Genomic DNA, 24,910 nt, shown 5'->3' with positions numbered 1-24,910 from the left:
TCCCCACTCCAGATGCTAATCGCAAGTCGGAGGTCCCCAGGAGACCCGCAACTTCTGTCTGACTTGGCTAAAAATTAGTTTTCCAGGACCCCCTTCCCAATTAATTGAATCATTTACAGAACTCAGGGAAACAATGACATAAATTTACCAGTTACTAAAGGATGTGATCAAGGATACAGATGAATAGCCAGATGAAGAGATACACAGGTCGAAGTCTACACCCGAGTGCAGAAGCTTCTGTCCTTGTGGAGATGGGACCCGTCCTCCCAGTATGTGAACGTGCTCACCACACTGAAAGCTCTCTGGACCCCATCTTACTGGAGTTTTTATGGGGACTTCCACACAGGCACGACCACCTATTAACTCCACGTCCTGCCCCTCTTCCCTCTCTAGACACTGAGGGATGGGAAGGGCTGCAAATGTCAAGCTCCTGATCATGGCTGGGTCTTTCTGATAACATAGCCCCCCTCTCCAGAAGCCTCCAAGAGCCTGCCTAGAGGAACCTCATAAGAACCACCACCACCACCACCACCAAAATGAAAAACTCCTATCACCCAAAAAATTACAAGGGAGTTAGGAGTCCTGCATCAGGAACCAGGATCAGAGACCTATAATATATATATTTCTTATTATTTCGCAACAATCTGTTGTGGGCTAGCTTTGAAGAGGGAAAGATTAGTTCTGTTAGAACCAACAAATTCAATCAAGTTGCATGATACAAAATCAAGACATAAAAATCATTTGTGTTTCCACACACTAACAACAAACTATCAGAGAAATTAAGAAAACAATGTCATTTGCAAGTGAATCAAAAAAGAATTAAATACTTAGGAATAAATTTAACGAATGAGGTGAAAGATCTGAACACTGAAAACTCTAAGACACTGATGAAAGACATTTAAGACACAAATAAACAAAGATATTCTGTGCTCATGGATTAGAAGAATTACTATTATTGAAATATCCACACTACCCAAAACAATCTACAGATTCAGTATTATCTCTATCAAAATTGCAATGGCATTTTTCACAGAAACAGAATTATCCTAAAATTTGTTTGGAACCAAAAAATACCCCAAATAGCCAAAGCAGGCTTGAGAAAAAAACACTGAAGCTAGAAGCTGACTTCAAACTATATTACAAAGCTATAGTAATCATAACAGTATGGTGCTGACATAAAAACAGACACACAGACCAACAGAACAGAAAAGAGAGCCCAGAAATAAACCCACACGTACACGGTCAACTAATTTATGACAAAGGAGGCAAGAATATACAATGGGGAAAGGACAGTCTCTTCAACAAATGGTTGGGAAAACTGGACAGCCACATGCAAAAGAACGAAACTGGACCACCATCTCACACCTCTGTGATACTGTACTTCATGAGAAATATCTATTTGGTCTTTGTCTTCATTTCTGGCACAAAGCTCCTAAAACACCCAAAATATCCTAAATGAGTACAGTGATAAAGGTGTCCTTTGCTACATTAATGAGTCGACTTTTGGACCTCACCTACAGATGGAGGCTGGTTGCCAAGAGAACCAACCACATGACTGATGAGAGGGTTGGAGCTTTCAGCCCCGCCACCTTGACCTCTGGACACAGGGGAGGGGCTGCAGGTGGAATTAACTGCCAATGATTTAACCAATCGTGCCTATGCAATAAAGCCTCCGTAAAAACCCAAAAGGATAGGTTTCAGAGAGCTTCTGAGCAGGTGAACACATGGAGACTCAGGGAGTGTGGTGCACCTGAAGGCATAGAGGCCCCGTGCCTTTTCCCCCTACTTTGTCCCCAGGCCTCTTTTCCATCTGGCTGTTTCTGAGTTATACCCATCTATAACAAACCGGTAATAAATGAAATATATCCCTGGGGTCTGTGAGCCATTCTAGCAAAGTAATGGAACCCACAGAGGAGTCATTACAGCCTCCTGGTCAGTCGGAAACACAGGTGATGACCTGGGCCCGAGACTGGCATTGAAGTGGGGAAGGGGTAGGATGAGTACACGGTTACAGGACTGAGCCCTTAACCCGTGAGATGGGATGGGATCTCCAGATGGATAGTGTCAGAAGTGAGCTGAACTGCAGGACGTCACCAGGTGTCTGGGCATTGCTTGGTGGTAAGAACCACCCCCCCCCCACCACACACACACACACACACACACACACACACACACACACACGCGCGTTGGAATTGGGTACAGAATCACATTGTCTCACAAAAATTAACTCAAAATGAATTCAAGACTTAAATTTCAGACCTGAAACCATAAAACTACTAGAAGAAAACATAGGGGATAAACTTCCTGACATTGGTCTTGGCAGTGATTTTTTTCAGATGACACCAAAAACAAAAATAACAACAACAATAATAATAATAAAAGCAAAAAGAAACACCAAAAGAAATGACACCAAAAACAAATAAATAATACAAACAAAAAGAAACAAGTGGAACCACATCAAATGAAAATGCTTCTGCACAGCAAAGGAAACCATCAACAAAACAAAAAAAGCAGCCCAGAGAACAGGAGAAAACACCTGCCAGTCCTCTGATGAGGGGTTAATATCCGAAATATACAAACTCACACGACTCAACTGCAAAAAAACAAACAATCCAACTCAAATGGGCAGATTTTCTAAAGACGTACAAACGGCCGGGCAATAGGTACGTGAAAAGGTGTTCGACACACTCATCGTCAGGGAAATGCAAACCAAAACCACAATGAGATATCACCTCACACCTGTGAGAATGACCATTATCAAAAAGGAATAACAAGTGTTGGCGAGGATGTGGAGAAAAGGGAACCGTCGTGCACGGTTGGTGGGAATGCAACTGGCATAGCTACTATGAAAACAGTAGGGAGTTCCTCATTAAACTAAAATGAGATTACTATATGGTCTAGCAATCCCACGTCTGGAAATACAGCCAAAGGCAATGAAAACAGAATCTTGAAGACACATTTCCACTCCCATGTTTGCTGCAACAGTATTCTCAATGTCAAGAGTCAAAAACAACCCAAGTGTCTCACACACACACACACAAAGATTTTCTGACTCGTGCTACCACATGGATAAACCTTGACTGAAGACATCATGCTAAGTAAATTAAGCGAAACACAAAGGACAAACACTGTACGATTCTACTTATATGAGGTTCCTAGTGGCTATGAGGAGTGGAGAAAGGGGTAATAGGGGAGTTACTGCTCAAGGGGTATGGAATTTCGGTTTGGGATGATGACACATTCCGGAGATAGATGCTGGTGATGGTTACACAACAGTGTGAATCTGTTGTGTACAGCTGCTGAACTGTACGCTTAAAAATGATTAAAGTGATAAATCTTATGTTGTGCGTATTTTACCACAATAAAAAAATAAAGGAATAGAAAACCCCATACTATGCCAATGCAAACAAAAAGAAAACTGGTGGGGTGCCTGGGTGGCTCAGTCGGTTAAGCGTCTGACTTCTGCCCAGGTCATGATCTCGCAGTTCATAGGTTCCGACGCTGCATCGGGCTCTGTGCTGACATCTCGGAGCCTGGAGCCTGCTTCATTCTGTGTCTCCCTCTCTCTCTCTCTCTCTGCCCCTCCCCTGTTCATGCTCTGTCTCTCCCTCTCTCTCAAAAATAAACATTAAAAAAATAAATTTAAAAAAATAAATATTTAATAAAAAAAAAAACACTGGTAACAATATTCTACCAGACAAAGTAAGGGAAAAGCAGTAAGGAGTAACTGCATCTCAACATAAAAGAAGGGAAAATCCATCAAGAAGCTACAACTTACAACTTTTACATCCCTAACACTGCCTCAAAATATATAAAGCAAAACCTGACAGATGACAGAAAATCTGACATTTCAAAAAAAAACAGTGACAGTGTGCTATTTTAACACACCCGTTTCAATGATTTACAGATCAAGGGAACTAAAGTAATAAGTAAACGAAAGTATTTGACCCTTGGGGCACCTGGGTGGCTCAGTCAGTTAAGCATCTGACTCCTGGTTTTGGCTCAGGCCGTGATCTCACAGTTCATGAGTTCCAGCCCCGCATTCGGCTCTGCGCTGACAGCATGGAGCCTGCTTGGGATTCTCTAATTAAATAAATAAAGAATTTTTTAAAAAGTCCCTGTCTCTTAAAAAAGAAGAAAAAAAAAAAAAAAAAAGGAAGTATTTGACCTTCACAATTAATAGGCTTGACCTAACAAAGAACTCTATACATAAAAATCAAGGAATGCACTTTTCAAATCATATAAAGCATTTATGAAAACTGACCATATCCTTCGCAACAAGACTTCACAAATCTCAGACTCAATATTATGCAGGCCCCGTTTTCCAATATAATGCAAATAAATTGTAAGTCAACAAAAATGCACTTTTAGAAGTGCTCCCTATTTAGAAACCTGAAATAGCACTCCTAAGTAAACCATGGATTAAAAATAAGGAAATTACCCTCTAGAACCATTCCACAATTAAAATATCACATATTCAAATTTGGTGGACCCAGCTACAGTAGTTCTTAAGACTTAGAAATTAAAATTTGTGAGTACTGAAGGCCTTTAATATTTTATTTTTTTAACGTTTACTTATTTTTGAGAGCGAGAGCTCAAGCAGGGGAGGGGCAGGGAGAGAGGGACAAAAGCCTGCAAGTGGGCTCCCTGCAGAGAGCCCGAGGGGGGGGGGGGTTCAAACCCACAAACTGTGAGATCCTGACCTGAACCCCAGTCGGAGGCTCAACCAACCGAGCCACCCAGGCGCCCTTAATGCATTTAATATTTTGAAGGCTGATGTGTTCAATAAAGAAGCCAAGCTATGAACAAGCTAAAAGTAAAAGCAATTACTATAACAGAAAACGAGCAAGAATCAAGATCAATAAAACTAAACGCTGATGAGGAAAGGAGAGGAAGAGTGCCCACAGGGCTCTCCTTTACGCAAAGACACGAGGCCACGGGAGTTTGGCCAACGAGCTTTCTCCAACACGCAAAGAACTGAGAATCCTCGTAATGGCGCAAACTCTCAGAAATAAAGCCCCTTCCCGGCTCCCGATGGCCCCGGCCTGGCACCCCTGACCCCGCCCCGCTCCTGGCCCCTCCCCCCGCCACACCTCAGCCCGGCTCCCCCGGCCCCGCCCCAGCCCTGCCCACCCCGCGTGGCCCCTCCCCCCAAGCCCGGCTCGACAGACCCCCTCCCTCAAAGTTAGGGGGCCGTCGAGGGTCCCAGCCGCCCGCCCTCACCTACAGCGCCGTGGCCGCACGGCCGCTTCGGCCGCTTTTCGGGCCAAGAGGCGAAGGTCCGGCCGGCACACGCCGGAGAGAGCCGGGCGAGGACAACCCCGAGGGTCGAGGGTTGGCGCCGCTACCCTTCCTGCTCGTAACCGCCGGCCAGCCTGGGGCCTCGAGGCTGCTGGGGTCCTGAGGCCCTCGCAGTGCATGCTGGGGGCTGGGGCCGGGGCCGGGGCCGGGGTTGGGGGGGGGGGGGGACGGCTCTCGCAGTGCACCCTGCGTGCTGGGCCTCGAGGCCTGCACAGTGCATGCTGGGGCTGCTTGCGCAGCGTGTCCTGCGTGCTGGGCCTCGGGGCCGGGGAAAGGGCCTCAAGGCCTGTGCAACGCATGCTGGGGGCTGGGGCTAGTGGTTCGCGCAATGCATGCTGGGGTCCGAGGCTGGAGTCCGCAGGTGCGGGAGGAGGCGGGCGTTGGTTCCACGGAGGCCCCCATCCAGGCGATGGACCCGAGGGGGGCGGGGGGGCGTCGTGACACCGGCCATGCCTTTCCGGGACCCAGAAATGCGCGTCATGGGCGGATCAGATCGGTACAAGAAGCAGGCCAAGGACCCGGGGGTAACTTCTCTCTCACCTGCTTGAAGGTGGCCTGAATGCTGGAGAAACCGGTGACTGCAGATCAGGCGGCTCTGGGACCAACGACAGGAGTGATTAAGATTTTCACAACCTGGGGGCATGAATAGGCACCTGTTAATAGCAAAAGATTGTATATGGAGATGTAATAGAATGGGTCTAGGAGAAACATTCTAAGAAGCGTGGGTGTGAAAATACCTCCTTTTTGTGTGTCTTATTAAAAAAAAAAAAAACCCAACACGGAATGTCCTGTGTCTCACTCGCCCAACTATTTATTGAGCACTTACTATATGCCAGGTGCACAAGGCACATAGGCCCCTTTCTTTACATTTCGTGGTAGAGGCCACAGAAAAACAATATAGGGTCTACTGTATCTAAAAGTGTGTTTAACTTAAAAAAAGAATACACTTCCCACATTTAATGTTAATAAGCTCGAATATATAATCATTCCGCATGTCAGGACAAAATCTGATGCCTTTGAGCCTTTGAGAAGCTGTTGAGAGGGTTTGAGTGTTGAGGGTGAGGAAAGCTACCGCGTTAAAAGGAAAAATCATTTTGGAAATACTATATGCCAATAATCATTTATATTTGATAAAATTAGCCAAAACGTTGAGAGTCAACTCAATAAAATATCCGTCAACACAACGTCTAAAACAAAACAAGGTGAAAAAGACAGATTGTGAAACCATGTTCTTCAGTCTTCCCTGTCTCTGGAGTGGAATCTTCTTTGACATTTTCCTCTCCTATTCCCCACCCCAGTTGAATTTATTACCAAGCTCTGCAGGTTTTACCCACAAACTATGTTTGGTCTGTCACTCTGTTCCCATCCTTACTGTTTCAGCCATAGGCAGAGCAATGGTCTTCAAATTAGGGAACGGTGCCTCTGGAGGAATCACAGACTTTCAGGGCTGTGCGGATAGTGATGATTTTAAAGGAATCCGTTTATAGATCCAGACCATCATATATACCCTTTGCTAAAAGCCTGAAGATTCGCCTTTTCTAACCCCTCTTTCAAAATCCCTTCGTCCACTTTACAAGAGAAAGACAAGTGCTCTCCTATCTGAAATCCCACTACAAAAACTTGCAAGGACACCAAAAAGCCAGCGCAAAAAACCGAAAAACGAAGAAATCAGGATGAGGCACGTCTCTTAATGATTAATTAAGGCATCTGTAAGCACGTTGTAAGCCTTCCCATTTTTCTGTCTTTATTTCTGTCAAGAGCAAAGAGGGATGTTAGACATCACAGCCATTAGGCTGTCCTGATGGCAGATTACTGTACATAATGTGGCCAATGGATTCATGAGGATTTTCTTTTAAGGGACTCCTCTCTTCCATACCCTGACCAGCGTCAAATAATTCTTTGCTCTTAATGGAGGATCCAATAAATGCAAAACAGAATCACTAATAAATATTGCTTACCAAATAGGGCTTTTATTTCAAGTATTAAAATGTAAAGAATATTTTTCAGCTGCTCATAACACTCATTCCCCAGAATACACTAGCTAGCAATAAAAAACCTTCAAACAGGTTAGTGACACTAATTCTTCTAAATGTAACTAGAATACTTTCTAGACCACCAGATCCTTCGAAAACACACTGGACAAAACCTGAGGACTAAAATGTTATGAGATTTATTTTAAATGCATCCTGTGATACACTAAGTTAAAGCATTTTATCTAATTATCTCATGACCTATAGATATAATTTATTCCACGAAGTATCATTTAATTTTATAAACCATGAAGTTAAATTACATTGAATTTTCCTCTCATTTTATTTCATAATATGTGTAATGTTTTCTACTGTCAAAAAAATTCATGTTTTTAGTCTCACATCCTTCATTTAAATACGTAGAGATATTTTGCTCATGACCTATATGACATAAAGAGTTATTTCCAAAGCAATCTCTACGATGCTTTACCACAAAAGCTGATAATCAGTTTTCAACACCAAAGAAGTAGCATGCTTTTAATCACAACCCTTCATTCATGAATCATGTATCTTTTAACTACATATTACATGGCAGTATTATAATTTAAGTAATTAGAAATGGTATATAGATTTATTCTTATTTATATAGCTTATTAATATGAGTACATCTACATTACTTAACCTTGATTTGATTGGCTTTATTAATCCATTTCTAAAAATGCATCCATAATTTCTTTCACAGTACTTTCTGTAATAGCTTTGGAAATGTTTATTAATCAATTTGTTTGAATTAAAAACTGAAGTCAAATTTTATGATCGAAAGTCCATCCGATTTACCTAATTGATTTGGCAATGCTCATAAACAGCAGACATTTTCCATAAACTCAGTTAACTAAATCCACAGACTGATGGTCTCATGGTTTTGGCAAAAAGATATTACTGAAAGACATGAAAATAATAAGAGTCTTTAAAATTGTATTATCAAAAGTGTATTAAAAATGTTTTAAAATACTTCTATTTTCCTAGCCCTTTCTGAAAACATTGGTTTAAGTGAGGCACCTGTTAGGGTAAAAAGATACAACAGTATAATTAAATTCTTTGATAAAAATCTTGGTAATATTTTGGAGATAATACTTGTCTAAAATTGAGAGAATGAATGGGTAGGTAATCAGTACCACCCTGAGACCTTCCTCCACTGCTGGGCGGCTCCCGGGGGAGCAGGGAGTCCGCACAAAGCCTCTGCCCTTCTCTTCCGTCCGGCCAAGCTGAGTAGACTCTTCCTGCTCTACTCCTGCGTAGAACCCCAAGGGATCTGATACTTCTAAATTTAAATCTAGCCTTCCATGTCATTATATGTAGATAAAGAGATAGATCGATGATGATAGAGATCCAGAGAATCTATTTCACTTGGCAATGTATGAATTTGATTTCAACAGCCCGTCTTCATTCATGGGTTCTAGATCTGTACATTTGCCTGCTCACTCAGATGTGTGTGTATCCCCCAAATCAGTACTTGTGGGGCTTTGTGGTTATGTGTGGACATGCACAGAGTGGTGACAATTTTGAGTGGCCCAACAGGCAGGTTCCTGGCTGAGGCTGAAGGAGGCGATGCCCTGACCTCTCGTTTCAGCCCTCATACTGTGAACAGGCGATCTTTCCAGACCTAGCCAGTGCCATGTTTCACATGTTTTTATGACTTTTGCTGGTATTTTGGCTGTATTAAATGGCCCCCAAATGTAGTGCTATCTAGTGTTCCTAAGTGCAAGAAGGCTATGATGTGTCCTAGAGAGAAAATAGATGTGTTAGATACAGTTAGCTCAAGGCTTTGTTACAGTGCTCTTGGCTCTGAGTTCAATGTCAATGAATCATAATACATATTAAACACCTTTAAACAGAAACACACATAAAACAAGGCTATGGATTGATCAGTTGATAAAAATGCTGTGAGTAAATGCTCTCAGGAACCTAACCCTGTATTTCCCTCGAAGCAATGATTCAATATTTGCTAAATCAGTGCTTGCAGCAACTTTTTACCACCTAGCTTCTGGAAATATCAAGAATCAACTGTATATTTTTACAGAGTTAAATATATGTTTTGGGGCTTCCTTTACATTCAGCCCTGTGAATGTTAGGGCATATAGGGTTATAAATCAATCTTTTCCAAATTTTTGCTTTCTAAAAAAAAAAAAAACTGAAGGAAGATCTAATAAAATTGTTAACTGATAGATCATAGAAAATAATTTTTACGATGAATTTTTTTTGGATTTTCGCATGTAACTCGGGGGTTCAAGCAATTACAACAAAACTCCTTCATTCTTACCTGTTGTAGTTATATGAACGTGGGTGCTGCCTCTTTCAGCTATAAAAATGAAAAATAGGACCAGAATTGCTGAACCCTGTTTAATCCCATCAATAGCTGAAATAAATCATGTTTCCCATGGAGATGTGAAGTACTTGGGGAAAAAAGTACCTCATTCATCTCACAAAAGGTGATTTCCAAAACAATTCTGTCTAATAATTGTTTGTAAAGGTCTCTATCCCAGGATGGCCAGAGCCCAGCCCGTCTGTCATTCTACTCCTCCGCTCTGGACCACGGGCCACTCACCGTGACCTTGATGCCTCTGCCTCCGCTGTCTGCCCCGAAGCCCTCACCTCTTCAACTTCATCTCACCCTCCAGGCAGCAACTGAAACATCACTTCCTTAAAGAAGCCTACCCTGGTGCCCCAATCTAAATTGTGTCCCTTGGCAATCACATCACCTTTTATAATTATATGTTTATCGGTATAATTACTGGTTTAACGTGTGTCACCCCGACTAGACTTTGCTCCGTGAGGGCCTGTTCTCTGCTTCGTTCAACACCATTCTCGCGGTGGTGAACACACAGCAGATTCTCAACAAATATCACACAAACATCACACAAATGAAGTAAGATTGATAAATAAATTAGCATTGTTTTCTTTGCAAAAACATCAGCTCCCACGTGAGTCATATCTTTCTTCCACTTTTTAGCTCTAATTTTAGGGACTGAAATTCATCTATTTTTGAAAAGCTCTTCCTACCCTTCTCTGTGAATTCGCACTCCCCCACAATCTGAACACACACCTCAAAACCCACCTTTTTGGTTAAATCCACAGCAATTCCGCCACCAGGTTCTATTTGTATGCGTGCCCATTTTAGTTATGTTTTCTATTACTTTTAATGTATATTTTGGAGAGAGAGAGAGAGAGACAGAGACAGAGACAGAGCATGAGCAGGGGAGGAGCAGAGAGAGAGGGAGACACAGAATCCCAAGCAGGTTCCAGGCTGTGAGCTGTCAGCACACAGCCTGACGCGGGGCTCGAACTCTTGAACAATGAGATCATGACCTGAGCTGAAGTCAGATGTGTAGCCAACTGAGCCATCTGTGCCCTGGGAAAGATTTCTAACATCATGTTTCTAGCCTGCCCTTGGCCCAAATCTCATTACGAGTTGTTTTCAGAGACTGAGACGTGGGCGTGTATGGCATGCTATTTTAGGTGTGTACAACGTAAAACAGGAATGGGGTACGTAAGGTGACTGAGCCATGACCCAGGAGAACCCCAATTAACTGGAGCAGTAGACCAAATCCACCATGACCCAATTTCACAGGGGTGTATATAGAATACATTTGCATCTAAAAAGCTGATTTTACCAAAACATAAGAGAGTAGATGTGTTCAAGAATAGTAATGGTGAGGGTGCGTGATGGCTCAGTTTGGGTTTGGCTCAGATCATGATCTCACCATTTGTGCGTTCAAGCCCCACACAGGGCTCCGTGATGACAGTGTGGAGCTTGCTTGGAATCATCTCTCTTTCCCTCTCTCCGCCCCTGGCCCCTCAAAATAAATAAATAAGGGGCGCCTGGGTGGTTCAGTCGGTTGAGCGTCCGACTTCAACTCAGGTCATGATCTCCTGGTTTGTGATTTCGAGCCCTGCATCGGGCTCTGTGCTGATGGCTCAGAGCCTGGAGCCTGCTTCGGATTCTGTCTCTCCCTCTCTCTGCCCCTCCCCTGCTCACGTTGTCTCTCTCTCTCAAAAATAAACAAAGGTGAAAAAAAAAAGAAGTGAGGTCTTTGATTTTGTACGAAGACCCCTCCATATTGCATCAGTGCCCAATAATCAGGGCAATCAGCCGGCAGGGAGGGGAAGACCCCACTGGAGAAACACCTCTAAAGACACTCGGGCTAAGGGCTGTTTTTTTGTATCAACCTTAACCCTTCATACGAGAGAAAGAATCTGCTGGCTCTCAAATTAAAACTGAGAAGAGCTGACGACATCCCGTACAACTGTTGGTCCCCACCAGGCTACACGGGTGTCTCCCTCACTCAAGGTTATTAAACAGAGAAAGGAACACAAGAGTAACAGTATGGAGCCAGAACCAGGCACCGTTTTGAATTCCATACCAGTGACCCCCATAACCTCCCTCAGTTCCGACCACCCTTCAGTGTAGATCAGTGTACCCTTCTGATCTACAGTGGAATTCCTTTGAATATTTCCCCCTTCGAGTGAACACAGCGTCCAGCTTTCTCAGTAGAGAGTTCTGGAAACACACTGCCAGAGGAGGGGGCCCTCCTGCCCTTTCCGGCAGAAGCGGGGGTCGGTGGTAGAGGCGTGAGTTCGTTCAGCAGAGCCCACGCCAGCCACGGGCCTGAACTGGTGCCTCTGTGACCCTGGCGATACCCTTTCCAAAGCCCTTTCAACATGGAAGCCGTGGGCCCTGAAGGGCTCCCATCCCTGCGGACGCCCACTGCAAGCCCCAACCATGCCTGCTCATCACCAGCTTGCTTTCCAGAGGGCGGTCTGTTCCTCTCCCAGAAGCTCCAGCCTGGCCAAACAAGGTCACTTTTTGCTACTCGTGGGCTGACCCACATCTTCTCCAACGGAGGTCTGAGCTCTTTCCAGGTCTGTCCTGCCCGCCTCCCTCAGCCTGTGGGACCACACGGAGTTTCCCTCTACCGTATACTTAGTCTTTCATCATGATTAATACATTCTCACATGAAACTTCCCGAGTCGAGCCTACTGTGTGGTTTCTGTCTCCAGACGGGATCAAACCGCGGGTCCTTTAAGTATATTGACTTGTTCACCTCCCATCCCAACCCTATGAAGTGAGTTCTACTTTCAACCTTATTTTCAGATGAAGAAGTTAGGGGAGATTAGGTAACTCACACAACAATTAAGCCTTTATTGTTAAAGATCCTTGAAAGTGTGGGGCGCCTGGGTGGCTCAGTTGGTTAAGCATCCAACTTCAGCTCAGGTCATGATCTCACAGTTCGGGGTTCGGGCCCCGCATCAGGCTCTGTGCTGACAGCTCAGAGCCTGGAGCCTGCTTCGGATTCTGTGTCTCCCTCTCTCTCTCTCTGGCCCTTCCCTGCTTGAGCTCTGTCTCTCTCTCTCTCTCTCTCTCCCTCTCTCTCTCTCAAAAATAAACATTAAAAAGAAAGAAAGAAAAATGCAGGCCAGAGAAGTCAAGGTGTCACCAGCTGGACCCCAAGACCTGACATTGGCCACCCACCTGCTTCTCCTCACTGACCTCCATCCCACATTTTTCCCTGGACTCTTCTCTCCAGCTTCACTCAGGCACATGGAAAGCAAACCACCTGTGCAGCAACAGCAATGGTCCTGACGGGTCCTCTAGCCGACCCCGATCACCCAGGCCCGTTTGCGTGAAACCCGACAAGCACCTGCACAGAGGGACCATGGAATGACCTCTAGAATGACTGACGGCTAACTTTACCTCATTGTAATAGAAAAGCTCTGCCCAAGGAGGAGCAAAGGCCTCATTTACATAACGTACATCGTATGTGCAGGCATGTTTCCCTAAAGGCACACGTGTGACCTCGTGCCTGCCTCTACATGCAGTCCCAAGGCTTTCCTTCCTAAATACTCGTCCTAAGTGAGAGGAACACATTCATCCTCCCTCGGGAGTCACCACTTTGGAAACCATTTGCCGCAAATAAAGTTCGTGCGACAATACACCTCGTGGGGTTTCCGACTCACCAAGGAGTGAACTCACGTTGGTTCCATTACAAAGGCAAACCTACAAAATTTAGATCTGCTCCAAGAAATAACTAGAACGAGGGGGTCAAACATACCCAGCAGAGGTTCCAAGAAGAAATGGAGATTCATAAATCACTCCCCGGGGAGATTTCTGCAATTGTTGTTATACAACCTCCTCCAAACCCTTCTGGCACTTTCTTTACAGGCGGGCACCTGACTCTGTCTGGAAACGCACTGAGGGTCCTTTCACTTGTCATCTGGAACGTTCTCACACCTCAGCCCCCAGTCGCAGTGCTATATCTACCTTAGAATATAGCTTACATTTACCAAAAGTACTTTCTCTACCTTAAAAAATATAAAAATACCTAGAAAATGACCCCTGAACGGGGACCTTTATATCTCAATGTGAGCCTAAATATTCAAGGACAGAAATCAGGTCTGTCCCCTTGTATCCCCAGCAGCACCCTACAACTGTAAGCGCCCTGTAAGTACTTACTGAGTGTGTTTAATTCACAACGAAGCCTGGGAGAATAACATCTAAATATGTCCAACTGTCACAGAAGGAACAATGGGTTCCATAAAGACCAGAAAAGATGAATAGAATTGATTGTGTTTGTTGTCAGAAACAAAATTCATTTCTTCCTGCTAATTGTTTTAATCTTAATGTTTACAAAAGACAATGAACACCAAGCTTTTCAGTATGGATAGTAAATTTTGATAATTTCTTCCATTCTATGTTACAACAGAAACACTTTAGTTCAATATACTGTAATTGATTGCTAAGCTGTGGTGCAGAATGGCGATTTGTAACAGTTTGTTTTCACACACACACAAAAGAAATTGATTCAAAATGGCAGAAGAAAATTATAGCAATTAACATAACCGTCCAAAGCAGTGCTGTCTAAGCACATAAGATCACTGGCATAGTCAGAAATTTGCAATAATTTAGACTCACAAATCTGTCAACTTAAATCAAGAACCTTAAATTCCCAATTGTAAATCAAGTTGTAAAAATCAGTACCCATCTAGAGACAAACCTGAGGACTTCCCTAGGCCTGCTATGGAAATAACCAATGTCATCTGGGCGCCTGGGTCATGATCTCCCGGTTCGTGGGTTGGAGCCCCGCATCGGGCTCTGTGCTGACAGCTCAGAGCCTGGAGCCTGCTTCGGATTGTGTGTGTGTCTCTCTCTCTGCCCCTCCCTGCTTATGCTCTCTCTCTCTTTCTCTCTCAAAAGTAAATAAACTTAAAAAAATATTTCCTAACCAATGTTATCCAAAGACTTTTCTCAGACTCTTGTCTGGTAACATGCTGCTGATGTCGGTAACGGAGGCCACTCCCAGGGAATTCACCCAAGTCCAGAATGTCCCCCGAGCGTGAATTAGTATCACCTCTGTGGAGGTATTCTGTCTCTCGGGTCACCAGACAGATTCCGTTTTCTGTTCTGAGTTGAGTTGATGGGCAGTTCCCACATCGACACGCTCAAGCATGAATCTTACAGACATGGAGACTGAGTCTGGAGAAAGCCTGGTGACCTCAGCCCTGGGAGCCACCCCGAGTTTGCATTTCGTCGTACCCAATGAGGCTGAGCTGGTTCTCCGGCATCGCAACTTCTGCATTGTTTTCACACTGGGTTTCGTGGTGAAGGCTTGCGTGAGGCTCAGATCCATCTAGATGAGCTCGTTTTTCTCTCTGCTTCCACACAATTCACTTGCACAGTTTGGTCCCATTGGGAGCGTTCACAAATAGGTCTTGTATTCCAATTCAGAAGAACAGGGTGGAGCTTGAAAGTCCCTTGTCCGGGACTCGTCACCTTGAACTTGCCTCAGAGAATTGCTGGTGTAGACGGCTTCTGTTCTCTACCTGTGCTCTCAGCTAAAATCATCAGTAGGCAGACGATCCTTCCTAGATCCTCTAGGAAGAAGTAGGCAGGAGTCTGTGCACCTGAGTTTGTGGAAAGCCTTGCAATAGTCTGTTTCCAACAATTAGAGATAATTTGCTCTCCACCTGACTCATTTGTGCTGCCTGATTTCCCGTTCTTTGAACCCGTGTTTCTGACCAAGTTCGCATCAAATTGCTTAAAATAACAGATTTGCTTTCGGCAACTTTCACAACCTAGTCCCTGACTGTATTTCACTCTGAATTCTTACTTCCAGTCTCCTTCCCTGTAAACAGAAGAGGATTCGTGAAGGACATACATGACTAAACTTGAAAGTCTGCATGAGTTTACCTGACTCCGAGCCTCTCGGGCAGCTGAGTGATTTGGACTGTGGGCAGGGGTGTGTGAATGGAGCCGGCTGCGGGAAAGAAGAAGCTGTGATCCTGGGGTTTGGGTCCCTGCTGCAGAAGGCGGCTGTGAGGGCCCCGGACACCGGGCAGGGACACAGAAAAGGAAGGGGGTGGAATCTGGAAGCCCGACTTCACCGAATCCACGGGACGTGGAACCCGTCCTGCTCACTGGAACCGAGCGTGGCCCCGAATGCCCTTCGGCGCTGCAGGAACCGTCATCCTCTCCGGCCACCTAGGACTAGTGGCCGCGGTAAACTCCACTGTGGGCCGGTGTATCCGCTAGGGACGGAGTCCACCACGAGGCCTCTGACCCTGCTTGTCGTGGTCACCACAGAGCAGAAAACGTGAAGCTTTCTTTAAAATTAGAGCGCACTTTATCGTGTTTTGCTTATTAAGGCCATTTAAACAGAATAGCTACTATCTTTGCTTCCACGTGGTAAGCTCCTTGGAATTTCCCGATTGGGGTGTCTTTCTCATTCATGGTGGGCCCCTTGGACCACACCTGAGAGTTATCCTACTAAGATGACTATTCAAGGGACACACCTAGTACTCTAGGGTGGGGGCAAGCCAGGTCAGGAAGACCACCCATGTGATTAAGCACCGGGGCCTCCAGCCTGACCTCCAGGGAGGGGAGCTGGAAACCGAGTTCAAACACGTGGGCAATTGATCAATCAATCATGCCTAGGTAACGAAGCCTCAGTGTGATCTCTGGACGTCAAAGCTGGGCTGAGCTTCTAGGACTGACAACTGAGTATAGCCACACATCAGGGCCCAGGGAGGCGCAAGTTACCTGAGTTACCTGATACAATGGAACCCACATCTTTAGCTTCCTGGACTGTCCTCTGTCTATTCCTGTGGCTGATTCTAACATGTGCCCTTTCCCTGTAGTAAATGTGTCCGTGAGTATAACGATTCTCAGTGAGTTCTGTGAGATCTGGAACCTGAGGGTAGTTCTGGGAAACCTGTAAACTTGCAGTTGCTGTCAGAAGTCTTGGACGGACGTGACAGTCTAGAGAACTGTGCCCCTAAGCTTGAGTTTGGCTAATTCCAGACAGATGCCTTTTGCCTCTCCTGGACTTGAAATTGGACATGGTCCGCCATTGTGTCGTCATTTTGAAGCTCTTGGAGATTATTCTTTCTCTGAGAATGGCCTCATTCACACTACATGGTCTTGCCCTCCTACCCATAGTTGGCTAGACATGGGGTCAACCCTTGACCAAAACTGGTGAGTCAGATTCTCCTCCTACCGGTGTAGACTGGGACTGAGAGACAGGCAATCGCTGTGTGGGGCCACATGGTGCCACGTTGGCTGACTTGATTGGGAAGCGAGTGTGTAGGTAAAGGACAAGAGAAGAGCCCCAAAGAGAGAGGCAGAGATGAGCAACAAAGCTTTCTTGCGTCTCCACGGCCCTTAGTTTCCAGTTGCCTCCCCGAGCTTTCCCCTGAAAACTTGAATTGGTTCTCGTGACTTATGACAAAATGTCCTATCTGATCCCCGATTGTTTCCCTTCAGTCTAGTCTAATCCTTGGGCCCAGCCCCCCAGTCCTGCCCCACCCACGGTCATCTCTATCTGAACATGACCTCCACCATGGCAAGGATCTCCTGTAACTTTTTCGATACAGATCAATTGTGATTGTATAAAATAATCACTCTAGAGACGCAAGTTTTTAAGGTTAAGACACCTTTGAAATGCAGGATACTTAAAGGGATTAAACACTGAAGCAGCTCGGAACAGGGACCGTCACTGGAAGCGGGAGAAAAAATGAAAGGCCGTGGAGATGTTCAAGCCCCTGGTTCACGGCAGTAAATGTCTGCTCGATGACCTCATGAGATGTAGAAAGAACAGAAGGGCACGTCCAGTTTGTCCCAAAGGATTCAAGAATAAATCCTACATGTAAGTTGTGATTCAGACAGAGTAACATGTTCAGTGTCCTGTGACCATATCTCCCTGCAGCCTGAGCCTCCCTTGTCTACCCCAGGGTGACGTTTAAGACATTCCCAAGGTTGGAAGATAACCACTAGGGCTTGAACTTGGAAGTTCGAGGCTGATGTAGCGATTCTGTGACTGTGTGCAGAACTTCACTCAGCTCTGCTCACTCCCTTCATTGTTTCCTGTATTATTTGTGGACACGTGTAAGTTCCTGGTAGATTGCAAGTTACCTGAGTGTAAAAGCCATGCCAGATTTACCTTTATCTCCTTTGTGGGAGGGTGTTTTGTACCTAGTAAGTGTTTATGTGGACTAAATATTGGACAAAGAGACAGAAGAACCCAGCTTCCTTTTAGGAGAAAGCAAAATATATGACTCACCATGACCCTACTAGATGGACATTCTTCCCGTACTTGCTACATATCGCCATGCCTCTCCTTTTTCCTTAGATGTAACCATGCACGCCTCCAGGACCTAAAGGCATTGTTTTGCAGAAGAAATAGAGTTGCTGGCGCACCTGGGTGGTTCAGTCAGTTAAGTGTCCGTCTTCGGCTCAGGCCATGATCTCACGGTTCATGGGTTCAAGCCCCGCGTCGGGCTCCGTGCTGACAGCTCAAAGCTCGCATCCTGCTTCAGATTCTTTTCTCCCTCCCTTTCTGCCCCTCCCCCAACTCACACTCTGTCTCTCTCTCTCTCAAAAATGAATAAACATTAAAAAAAATTTTTTTTTAAAAGAAGAAACAGAGTTGCTGATAGTTTAGAAATATGGTGTAGCTGGCCGAACAGTGGCCTCCCCACAATGTCCACATCTTAATTCCCAGAATCTAGGAATATGTTACATTACATGGTAACAGGGAGTTAAGGTAGCAAATGGGATTAGGGTTGCTAATCAGCTGACCTCAAAATGTGGAGATTATCCTGGATTATCTGGGTGGACCAGAGAGTGCTTAAAAGCAGGAAAGGGACCCACCCCTTGGTTTTGTTCCGGTGAGACTCATTTTGGAATTCTGATCTCCAGGACTGGGGACGGGCTGTCCGATGGGAGGTCGAGTCACAGAGGAGCGCAGCGATTGAAGGAACAACCTCAAAGCGGGGGGTGGGATGGAATGCTCTGGAATTATCCCCTGCCCCCACCTTCCGTCTTTGGCAAAGTCCACCTATCCAGGAAGCCAGCGAGTCTGGAAAAGATGTTCCCTGCCACGCAGCACAGAGGAAGGCAGGATCCGAGAGCAGGTAGTTCAGCGCTAGAAATGCCTTCCAGTAGCTGCTGCCTCGCAGGAAATGAAACCTCTCGTGGCCATGGGAAGGGAAACGTCTGTGGCCTGGTCCTCTCCTGCAGTCCTCACCTGCAGTGACAGCGGACAGCATCTGTGCACACGGGCCACTTCTAGACTCTGGGACCCACACCTGTGCTTCTCTGCGGAGGCTTCCCCAGGCACCCCACAAGCGTGCCTGTTCGGGAAAGGCCACCCCCAACGTCCGGGACTTAACGCCCCAGTGGCAACCCTCAGTCAGCCTGGGATGGTTGCCGGTGGGGAAGTCCTCCTGCTTCCTGGGCCCCTGCTGGAACATCCTGAGCTGCAGGACATCCACACTGCAGGACCGAGCCCTGGTCACTACAGGGGGAGCCCGCACGATGGCACGTCCTTATTGGCTTTTCTCCCTTCCCTGGCTCACGTTTCCCGCTCCCTCACTGGCGTCTAAGCCCTTGTCTTAGAGTTTATTTCAGGGACAAGCAAACTAAGAAACATGTAAGGTAAACAAAGTCTTGCTAAAACGTTGGCTGGCCCTCCCACCGTGGACGTGGTGTCTGCTTTTCACGTGAGCTCACACCTCCTGGGGCGTCGTTGGTGATGCTGGGGTGCGTAGAGAGGTATTTATACTCCGACATGCCCTGTGACGGGGGGTGGGGGGCGGCGGGGGAGAGGACAGGGTTCGGCAAAGAACGCTACTCTGTCTTTTGGGAAGCGCTTGGATTCCGGGCCGTTATTTGCCTGTGGTTACTACACCCCTCCTTTGGCGTGGCTGCATAACACATTTCTGTTCTGTAGGTACTTGTTTTCCAGTCCTGGTATGTGTCCATGGCACCCGGCAGGCTTTAAAAATACAGATCCCAGGGCACCTGGGGGGCGCAGTCGCTTAAGCGTCTGACTCTGGATTTCAGCTCAGGTCACGATCTCACAGTTCACGGGTTCAAGGCCCGAGTCGGGCCCTGTGCTGACGGCGCAGACCCTGCTGGGGATGCTCTCTTTCCGTCTCTCTCTGCCCCTCCCCCACTCGTTCTCTCCCCTCCCCACTCTCTCTGTCTCAAAATAAACAAACTTAAAAAAAAAATACAAATTCCTGCGCTCCAACCTTTGATTTACAGAATTTGTCTCTCTGCGAGTGAGGGTGTGTGTGTGTGTGTGTGTGTGTGTGTGTGTGTGTGTATAAACCCCAGCTGATTCTGATGCGTGGTTCAGTCTGGGAACTGCACAAGAGCTGAGCATAATCTCTCCATTTCTTACCTTTAATGGGACAGCATGACGAAAGTCAGGCTGGTAAGACAACGCATGGGACGGAGGCTTGTAACAGGCGGTAATTGAGACACTAGAATGTTACAGCTCCCTAATGAGGACGATTTAGTGACGACGTCGAAGCCTGCGCCCGGATCGCCGAGAAGTCTCTCAGACCGGCCTGTCACCGCCACAGCCTGTAACGTAAGGACACAAGCCTCTTCGATGGTAAAGTGTCATCCTTGAATATCTTTTATGTAAATGTAACCTTTAGGTGAGGAAGGGGGGAGAGACAATATAATTGGGGAATCGAACGCAGGGGTTGAGCACCTCGCGGAGTACTGGCATATGATCACAAGGCTGAGAAGCCCGTGACTTGATATCTGGGTGAAGAAACAAGGAAAAACACCTGGAACTCATTCTGCACCGTTCAGGTAGGGTTCTCGGAGGTCTATTTCCAACACGACATCAAGCAGCAGACGCTAAACCAACCGAAAAAACCTTGCGAAACCGCAAATCCGGAAGGCAGGTGCAAACGATCTCTTCTCACTTGCTATATCTACTTCACAAAATCGTGAGCGCTGAGCTTTTACAACCCTCCGTCGAAATGCAAAGAATACACTACGTTTTCTAATGCCACAACACCCTTGTGATTAAATCTGTCAGCCTGCCCAATTTCCACCCGCCCTCCACACGCCGCGGGGTCTGCACAAAGTGCTATGGTGGCGGGGGCTGGTTTCTGGGAGCCCGAGGTCCTCCCTTTGTGCGGCCTCTGTGGGTCACCTGGCATGCCGCAGCGCCCGGGGCGCGATTCACAAATGCAGAAGTGAACGAATGCATGTGTTCATCGCGCTGCATAGCCCCCCACACTCCCATAGTCGAACTGGCCTTGCAGGCTTTTCCGGGCGTTGCCAAACATTGTCGCACACGGCCCGTGCTAGGGTGCGGACAGCAGCAAGGCCGGGCGTCAGTCAAGGTGATGGAAACGGCATTCGCCACCTGCTGATGGCAAGGGAAGAGCGGAGCTCCGTTCCGATTTGTGCAGACGTGGCTGGGGACTTTACAGGGAGAAGTTGGGTGGGGGGACACAAGTCATCACAGAAGTGAAAAAGGACAAAGCACAGGCCAGTGTAAACGTCATTAGGCAGCTATGTCCGCTAGCTGGCAAGTGTCAGAGTCAAGACCATCAACCCACCGGATCGGGAGGCAGAGGCCCTGTCTTTCCTGATGGCTGTCATGTCCCGGAGAGAGACACCCGGAGTTACAGGAGATTCATATACACCTCGGAGGGACAGAGACGTTCACGACTGTATGCCCTTTATAGCGAATGCTCTGAGAGACAGAGGTCAGAGGCCGATTGGCAGGTGTTGGCTAGAACAAACCGTAAATTCTTTCCACAGCTCTGAGCTTTTCCAGACGGGTCAAAGCAGGGCTGGGTTGTCCCAGGGACGCTGGCCTCAGCCTGACAGAAACCGTGTTCGCGTTTGCTCATGTCTCTTAGCACGGGGAGTTTGGGGAGTCACCATGTGCTGAGAATTCTCTACAGTTCCTGGGGGCCTTGAACCAAACGACGGTGAGTGAGACCAGCTGCCTGTTTTCAAGGTCTTCACTACGGAGACAGAAAGAGCACAAATGCCACACGGAACAGAATATTATACAGGTGGGAGGAACTTGTTTTTACACAGGGCAGCGGAAAGGACTCATGGCCGTTGTCACGGAATATGGGACAATGTTGTGGATCAGCAACGAGAGAATGCTAGGAAATGAACCAGAAGCCAGAAAATTTGTAAACGGGATGCGCGAATACACTGGAAAGTGGGCAGTCTGAGCGCCGGCAGCCCAGTGAGAGAAAGGGCAAGGTGGACACAGATGGAGATCCTGGTGTGGGAGACGGAACACCATTTTCCTTTCGCCCTTCTAAATTCTCTGCTGTAGGTCCTGCCACGAAAGACAGATTAACAAGAAAGAAAGAAAATTTTTTTCTTTTTAATTTTTTTAATGTTTACTTATGAGACAGATTGCAAGTGGGGGAGGGGCAGAGAGAGAGGGAGACACAGAATCGGAAGCAGGCTCCAGGCTCCGAGCTGTCAGCACAGAGCCCGACGTGGGGCCGGAACTTGTGAACCACAGAATCGTGATCTGAGCCGAAGTCGGACACTCAACCAGCTGAGCCACCCAGGCGCTCCAAACAGTAGTTTATTAATACACAGACCTCATGTGTACATGGGACACGCCTGGGGAGAAGCAAGTACATCTCAAAGAGGTGGCCTGGAACTCAGGCTTCAGTACAGCTTCAGCTAAATCGAAGAGAGCAAAGCTGTGGCTGAGGCCAGTTCTGGGCATGTGACCAGGAAAAGTAAACGGGACTGAGGTTCATCATGCAGATCTGAGTCGTGTCTTCTCTGTTGGTGAGCGTGTCCTGAGACGTAGCCATCCTTCTCTCCCTGCCACAGGAGGGGGGATAGATCCCCTTTGTCATTGTCCAGTCCCTTAGAAAAGGCTAACGTCCATTCTATTTCCAAAGCTTCTCCTTCCTGTGTTTGCTGTTTCCCAAAATAATCCGCTCATAATAACCCTGCTGCCAAAGAGGCATCTTCTGCCACCATGGCTCACACAGGCCTGGCTCAGCCCCCGGGCAAGCCCGCGAGGGGCCGGAAAGGTTGGCCGTTTCCGGCTCTGTGCCTGCACGACAGGCTGGAAGCGGTGTCCCCGTCACACCTGGACAAGGATTCTCAGACCCGGTCTGAAGCGCGGCTGGCAGGACCCGGGGAAGCACAAGCCACGTGGAGACCGCCCACGAACTCCAGGCTGACATCCGCGTCCACACTCAGCAAGAATAAAGCTAGTGCACTGAGTAAATTAGGGGGAGGAGAGAGAGCTCATTGATAAAGTTTGATGAAGCATCTGGCCAACTCCTGTTGTTTCTTGTGTTGGTTTTAGCCATTCCGACAGGTGTGAGGTGGCATCTCATTGTGGTTTTGCTTTGTATTTCCCTGATAATGAGTGATATTGAGCATCTTTTCATGTGTCTGTTGGTCATCTGGACGTCGTCTTTGGAAAAGTGTCTACTCATGTCTTCTGCCCATTTTTAATTGGATTATTTGTCCTTTGGGTATTGAGTTGTATCAGTTCTTTATAGATTTTGCATACTAGTCCTTCATCAGATATGTCATTGGCAAATATCTTCTCCCCTTCTGTAGGTTGCCTTTTAGTTTTGTTGAATATTTCCTTCACTGGGCAGAAAATTTTTATTTTGATGAAGTCCCGGTAGTTTACTTTTGCCTTTGTTTCCCTCGCCTCAGGAGACATCTAGAAAAATGTCGCTACAGTCCATGTCAGAGACATTATTGCCTGTGTTCTCTTCTAGAATTTTTATGGTTTCAGGACTCACATTTATGTCTTTAATGCATTTTGAGTTTATTTTTGTGCGTGGTGTTAAGAAAGTGGTCCGGTTCCATTCTTCTGTATGTTGCCGTCCAGTTTTCCCAACACCATTTGTTGACGAGACTGTCTCTTCCGCATTGGATAGTCTTTCCTCCTTTGTCAAAGATTAATGGACCAAATCAATGTGGGTTTATTTCTGGGTCCTCTATTCTGTTCCATTGATCCATGTGCCTGTTTTTGTGCCAGTACCATACTGTCTTGATTACTGTGACTTTGTAATATAACTTGAATCTGGAATTGTGATATTTTCAGCTTTGCTTTTCTTTCTCAGGATTGCTTTGGCTATTCAGGGTCTTTTGCTCTTCCACACAAATTTTAGGATTGTTTGCTCTAGCTGTGCAAAAAATGCTGTTGGTATTTTGATAGGGATTGCATTAAATGTGTAGATTGCTTTGGGGAGTATAGACATTTTCACAATATTTGTTCTTCCAATTCATGAGCATGGAAAGTCTTTCTGTTTCTGTGTGTCTTCTTTAATTTCTTTCATCCATGTTTTATAGTCTTCAGAGTACAGGTCTTTTACCTCTTTGGTTAGGTTTATTCCTAGGTATCTTATTATCTTTGGTGAAATTGTAAATGGGACTGTTTCTTAATTTTTCTTTCTGCTGCTACATTATTGGTGTATAGAAATGCAACAGATTTCTGAACACTGATTCGGTATCCTGTGACTTTACTGAATTCACTTGTCATCTCTACTTGTTTTTTTGGTGGAGACTTTAGGGTTTTCTGTATATACTATCATGTCATCTGCAAATAGTGCGAGTTTAATTCTTCCTTACAGATTTAGATGCTTTTATTTCTTTCTGTTGTCCGATTGCTGTGGCTAGGACTTCCAGTACTATGGTGAATCAAATTGGTGTCTTGCTCCTGACCGTAGAAGGAAAGCTCTCTGTTTTTCCCCATTAAGGATGATGTTGGCTGTGGGTTTTTCATATGTGGCCTTTATTATATTGCGGTGTGTTCCCTTTAAACTTATTTTGTTGAGGGTTTTTATCAGGAATCAATGTTGTACTTTGTCAGATGCTTTTTCTGCATCTATTGAAACGACAATATGGTTCTTATCCTTTCACTTATTGATGTGATGTATCACATTGATCCATTTGTGAATGGAACCACCTTGCATCCTGGGAATAAATTTCACTTGATCGTGGTAAATGATTTTTTTTAACATATTGTTCGATTTGTTTTGCTAATATTTCGTTGAGGATTTTTGCATCTATGTTCATCAGGAATATTGGCCTGTTATTTTCTTTTTTAGTGCTGTCTTTATCCAGTATTGATATCAGGGTAATGCTGGCCTCATAGAATGAATTTGGAAGTTTTCCTTCCTTTTCTATTTTTTGGAATAGTTTGAAAATAGGTATTAACTCTTCTTTAAATGTTTGGTAAAACTGGCCTGTGAAACCATCTGGCCCTGGACTTTTGTTTTTTGGGAGGTTTTTGATTACTGATTAAATTTCTTTGCTG

General features: G+C 45.9%; 1 protein-coding gene across 1 annotated transcript in view; it reads right to left on the bottom strand.

Annotated features, from left to right (window-relative positions):
• Positions 1 to 24,910, bottom strand: part of DNAH14 (dynein axonemal heavy chain 14) — a 404,678-nt gene that overhangs the window by 316,436 nt on the left and 63,332 nt on the right. The window contains 1 exon segment of the mRNA XM_042976694.1: positions 5,842 to 5,934. Within this exon segment, the coding sequence (XP_042832628.1) occupies positions 5,842 to 5,934 (93 nt within the window).

Source organism: Panthera tigris, chromosome F3 (genome assembly GCF_018350195.1).
Source record: "Panthera tigris isolate Pti1 chromosome F3, P.tigris_Pti1_mat1.1, whole genome shotgun sequence".
In the NCBI taxonomy this organism is placed as follows: Eukaryota; Metazoa; Chordata; class Mammalia; order Carnivora; family Felidae; genus Panthera; species Panthera tigris.
Note: the sequence above shows the minus strand (reverse complement) of the source record. Positions and strands in the feature narration are given on the sequence as shown.